The sequence below is a fragment of the Synchytrium microbalum genome (genome assembly GCF_006535985.1).
Source record: "Synchytrium microbalum strain JEL517 chromosome Unknown SmJEL517_scf0079, whole genome shotgun sequence".
Classification (NCBI taxonomy): domain Eukaryota; kingdom Fungi; phylum Chytridiomycota; class Chytridiomycetes; order Synchytriales; family Synchytriaceae; genus Synchytrium; species Synchytrium microbalum.
Window position 1 is genome coordinate 3,405 of NW_022158428.1, and position 4,942 is coordinate 8,346.

The following is a 4,942-nucleotide window of genomic DNA, read 5'->3' on the forward strand; positions in this document are numbered from 1 at the left end:
GTTGGTCTTATCTTGTGGCTGGCGAAATTAATGTCATTTTTCTGTCCCGCGGGACCGTGGCCATTTCCGTGGCCATTTCAACAGGGTTCAATTCGTTGATGAATTCATCCACAGCTTCATGGTATCCCGGCTGCATCGATGTGGTGTTGTGCGTCCCGTCAGGAAATGATACCCATTGCGCATGCGGACACACCGAACGCAATGTCTGCATGTGAGCATGTGGAATGACTTCGTCGTTCTCTGAGGCCAACAGTAACACCGGGACGCGAACTTGGGGAAGCAAGTGATCGTTTTGCCATTGTTCATGAAGTAACCACCGCATCCAGGAGATCGGATACATAGCCGACACAGAGGTGAATGTGTTATCAAGAATTAACCCCTTGAACCGGAGAGGGTGACGTACCACTGTATCGACAGCTACGGCACCTCCCAGCGAGTGACCGTAAGCAACAAAGGATCCCTCAATGTGTTGTAACACCATGTCCACACTGTGTTGTATGTTCACTCGAGTGGCATTGCCTTCCGTAAGACCGTATCCGGGATAATTAATAAGATAAACATCGTTCTGCGGGAAAGTGTGTTTCACAAACTCGATTTGATCTTGCAAGACGGCAGCATTCCCCGGGAAGAATAAAATGGGGATTCGCGGGAACGCTGTTTTCACATGACCGACATAATGACCTTCACACCACCTGCTCTGGTAATCCGCGGAATTCTGTGGAATACAATGTCTATGTTTCACCAAATGAGTGGGATAGATCAACGCTAGTTCCGCACACCTCAACAAAACATACACGATCAACAAGCACGCGATAGCGCAGACAACCCACATTGACATGTCATTCAATGTAAATTACCACCATCCGCGTAAAACTCAAGAGTCCGGGGGAATGTCGGTGATGAGAGTCTTGTCGGCTTGACACTGTCTGTTGGTTAACTTGAGAATCCAGCGCACAGCATAATAAACGGCGACCATGGTGGCGGAAATCACCACCGATTCTGTCCGTAAAAACACAATGCTGAAGAGCACGAGCGTTTTGATCACCGTTGAATCGAAAAAGGTGCCGCAGAACGATTCGACATCATCAATGATATTCCGCATCCCCAGATACACCAGAAGTGACATGGAAGCCGTCACAATTTTAAACCAAGGTGTTTTGTCAGCGTCCATGTGTTTAACAGTAGCTCCCGCATTTTTTTGTTGGGGGCATAATATAATGGCTAGTTACGGACTTTTGGCCGAAATCTTTCCCGAGTATGGGAAGGCAAAGCCGGTAGCACCACCGGTGTTCCGACCCAGAACCCTCCCAACCCGGAAGGAATTCTTCGGACCCGATGTCGAGTACGACCTGTGTGCCGACATTCAACGCCATGTCTCCCGATGCGAACAGTGTCAACGTAAATTCAAGAGTACTCGAGATTGTTCAGTGTCGCAGAATCTGGTGGATATATTCAGCTTTCTGCTGGTGGGCATGCTACTCATTTATGCATTACATCTTTTAACTAACATTAAAGTGTCTCGACTTTGAGTGTAGCTGGTTCTGTCTAGTATTCTTTCCCTGACCGGGTTTTCCGGATGCGATAGGGATCTATGTCAGATGAGCATGGTCAGTCATACATATCACCGCGATCGGAGACCGTCTCACCCAGGACGACCACGGTGACAACCACAACAATAAGTAAGTCCATGGGGTCCTTTTCAAATGGAGCGACGTCGGGTCAGTTTGCGGGATGATACATGCTCTTCCACCGCTTGTTGACCCAATTGAATTAATTCTTTACGGGCTATCTCGGGTAGGCCAAAATTCATACCATGTTCCGCGGGACAAACAATAGAAATAACGTTGACTCCCGGACTGACCGGAAACATGCGTAGTATCTGCAAGATGTAGGATTCAAAGGAGGTCACCTTCGATATCTGATTGTCCGAGGTCAAGACAAATCCCAATATGCGGGATTCCGGGATCCCGAGGGTGTGTTTGACATAGGTCATGGGCAAAGGGTCGGTCAACATGCCGTCGACGTAGGACATGCCGTCAAAGGGGACGCGCTCAAATATCAAGGGTATGCTGCAAGACATGCGAATGGCGTCCAACAGGGGCAGATTCGGATGTGTGTCTGGGGTGAAATAGACGGCTTGGCGGGTCTCCACGCAGGACGCAACAATGACCACCGTCCGCTTATAACGGTCCGCGATCTGCTTTAATGTAATTTTCGGGTGTATGTGGTGATCTAAGAGAATGTCTGCAAGAAACGCCATCATGTATTCTCCCGAATCAAGACCATGGGCGGATTTAAATACGTTGGACAACTTGGGTCGACGCAAATTAGCAAGAGGGGCGCGTACAAAAATATCTTCGAGGGTGTGAATGTCGATGTGCAGACTCAGCAATCCAGCCAAGACACTACCAATAGAGACCCCTGCCAACACCTTGACTGAGTGGAGTAGATGACGCTTGTGCAACTCCTTGACGGCTCCAATCAATGCAAAGCCCTTGAGGGCTCCGCCGCCAAAGACTAAGGCTTCCATTATAACGTTCACAGCTGAATTTTGCTGAAGGTGCGGAAAGCTTCATCGGCGAAAAATCGATTTTCCGGGTTGACCGCGGTGATGTTGATCACGGCGTTGTAAAAGGGTAGCGGGAGCGTGCATTTAGACAGCCTAGGCGAGCGTTTGCGGGGTTTGGGTAGAAGATACGCCAATGGTGCTTTCGTGAGGATGGGGCCAAGGGTTTCGGGTAGACCAAACATGTTGACGATTTCGGTCAGCATGTGTTGACAGTCCCCCGGATCGTCGGGATTGTCTGGGTGTGCAAACGGCCACTTCAATAAATGGTATTCACGGGTCAGAAGTTCGGCGATGACGACGCCCGCGGAATATACATCAACGCGGGAATCGTAATTTCGGCAGTGGGTTAGAATCTCGGGAGCTCGGTAGAGCACAGTGGACACATAGGTAGATAGGCTGGGATTTCCGGTATAGAGCGGTACCGCGGAACCGAAATCACCAATCTTCAAGGTATTATCCGCGGTCAGCAATAAATTGTCGGGCTTGATATCGCGGTGCAAGACACCAAACTGTTGCAAGGCAGTGAGACCATGAAGAAGTTGCTGACACCAGCCGATGGCTTCAAAGATGGTGTAATCGCCCACAACCATGCGTTTGCCCAGCGAAGACGGGCAAAAGGGATAAATGGCGTGGGTTTTTCCAGAGTCGACAAAGGCGTCGAGCAAGCGGATGATGTGGTCATGGGAAATCTGCGAGAGAAGGCCAATTTCCCGGAACACGCCCGCATCAATGCCGGTGACGGTATCGATAGGTTGTTGTTTTATGGCCACCGGGAGTTTGTCGATGAGCCGGGTGGCAAACCAGACGGTGCCAAACGCCCCGTTACCTAGAAAGCGCTTGGAGATTTTATATCGATCCATAGGTCGACAGAAAGAGTAATCCAGGATCTCGATTGATTTCCCAGTAACTCCACGTTTGAATTTGACTATGTTGACCGAGTTGGTGGACGATTTGTTGATGGATTGCCAGGGTGTACGTGTTGATGTTGTCGTCGTGGAGACCCAAGAGCGGGATAAAACCTATTTTTGTGATCCCGAGACCCGCTAGTTGGGTCTGAGCAATTTGGATTGCCTGTATGGAGGCAGTCACCAAATCCACCGGGCGATAAAAATCCATTATCATGAGCCGCACGGTATCAATGCGCACCCCGCGACGAACGGCGTCTTGCAACATGGCCAAACTACTGGAGCAACCCGAGACATCATCCGCGGGCACTGTAAATGACAGCGGGTATCCCGGATAGTGTTGTTGAAAGAGAACCAGGGCTTGATTTCTGAGAACAAAAGAACCCGAGTCAGATTGTTTGCCCTCTTCAATGTCCAAATCAATGGCATTAAAGGCGTAGCTTTGAAATGGGACAAGATATCGGTTGGCAATGTCCATGACAGAGGATCCGGCCACCAGGGCGGGCTCTGTGGATTGGCTGCAGCCCGCGGCCCCACCAAAACTTAGGGTCAATGTGCCGGTGACTTTGGTGAAAATGGACAGATCGGGATCGCCGCAATCGAAATAACCGCCATTCCAGAAAGCAATGGTCGCGTTAAGGATGCCAGCGGATAGCAACGTGGCGCAATTCCCACTCATGACATAAGGGGAGACCAACCCATTTGAGCCGGTGACAGGCGGTGGTGGCACAACGACAGGCGGTGGCACAGGCGGTGACACAACGACAGGCGGTGGTGACACAATAACAGGAGGTGGCATAGGCGTTGGTGACACAATAACAGGGGCAACCGGGGCAACCGGGGCAACCGGGGCCACTGGGGCCACTGGGGCTACCGGGGCAACCGGGGCAATTGGGGCAAAACGTTTGGGAGGAATCAACAGCACAATCAAAAAGGCGCTCAACACCAGCGAGGCTGTTGCGGCGAGTAGCACCAGAATCCATTGCGTTAAGGATTCCATGTGTTTGTTCTATGTGGTTATTATTCTATATGATTATTACTTATACAGGTGTCATGGAAGAAATTACCACACAGTCCCTGCAAAGAGTTATTTCGGATCGAACGAATATTCTGGTCTTTACAGGTGCGGGCATATCTGCCGTTTACATTGCCACGTACCAGGACCGGCCGGGATTGCGGCGATTTATGAATCGACGCATTATTAGCCAAGGCGGGACTCATTATTCCCGCCATCAAGAGTTGGTGCAAGAACTGGCTACGATTGGAAACACGCGCCCGCCGTCCAAAGCCCATTTGTTTGTGGAAAGTGTGTGGCAGAACGAGCAATTGCTGCGATGGTACACCTTCAATGTGGATGGACTGGAAACCAAAACCGCGGTTCCGGGATATAAAACCATTCAAATGCACGGGGATGCGCGATACCTACATTGCCCCACGTGTCATGCGCTGTTATTGCTCACACCTGAGT

General features: G+C 50.4%; 1 protein-coding gene across 1 annotated transcript; it reads right to left on the reverse strand.

The window, feature by feature from the left end:
- Positions 1–1,699: 1,699 nt before the first annotated feature.
- Positions 1,700–4,474, reverse strand: SmJEL517_g06128 (uncharacterized protein; the record flags this gene model as incomplete). Its single annotated transcript, XM_031172054.1, has 3 exons — positions 1,700–2,554; positions 2,623–3,494; positions 3,589–4,474. 3 exons carry the CDS (start codon positions 4,472–4,474, stop codon positions 1,700–1,702), a joined length of 2,613 nt encoding a protein of 870 aa, XP_031021968.1.
- Positions 4,475–4,942: the final 468 nt, after the last annotated feature.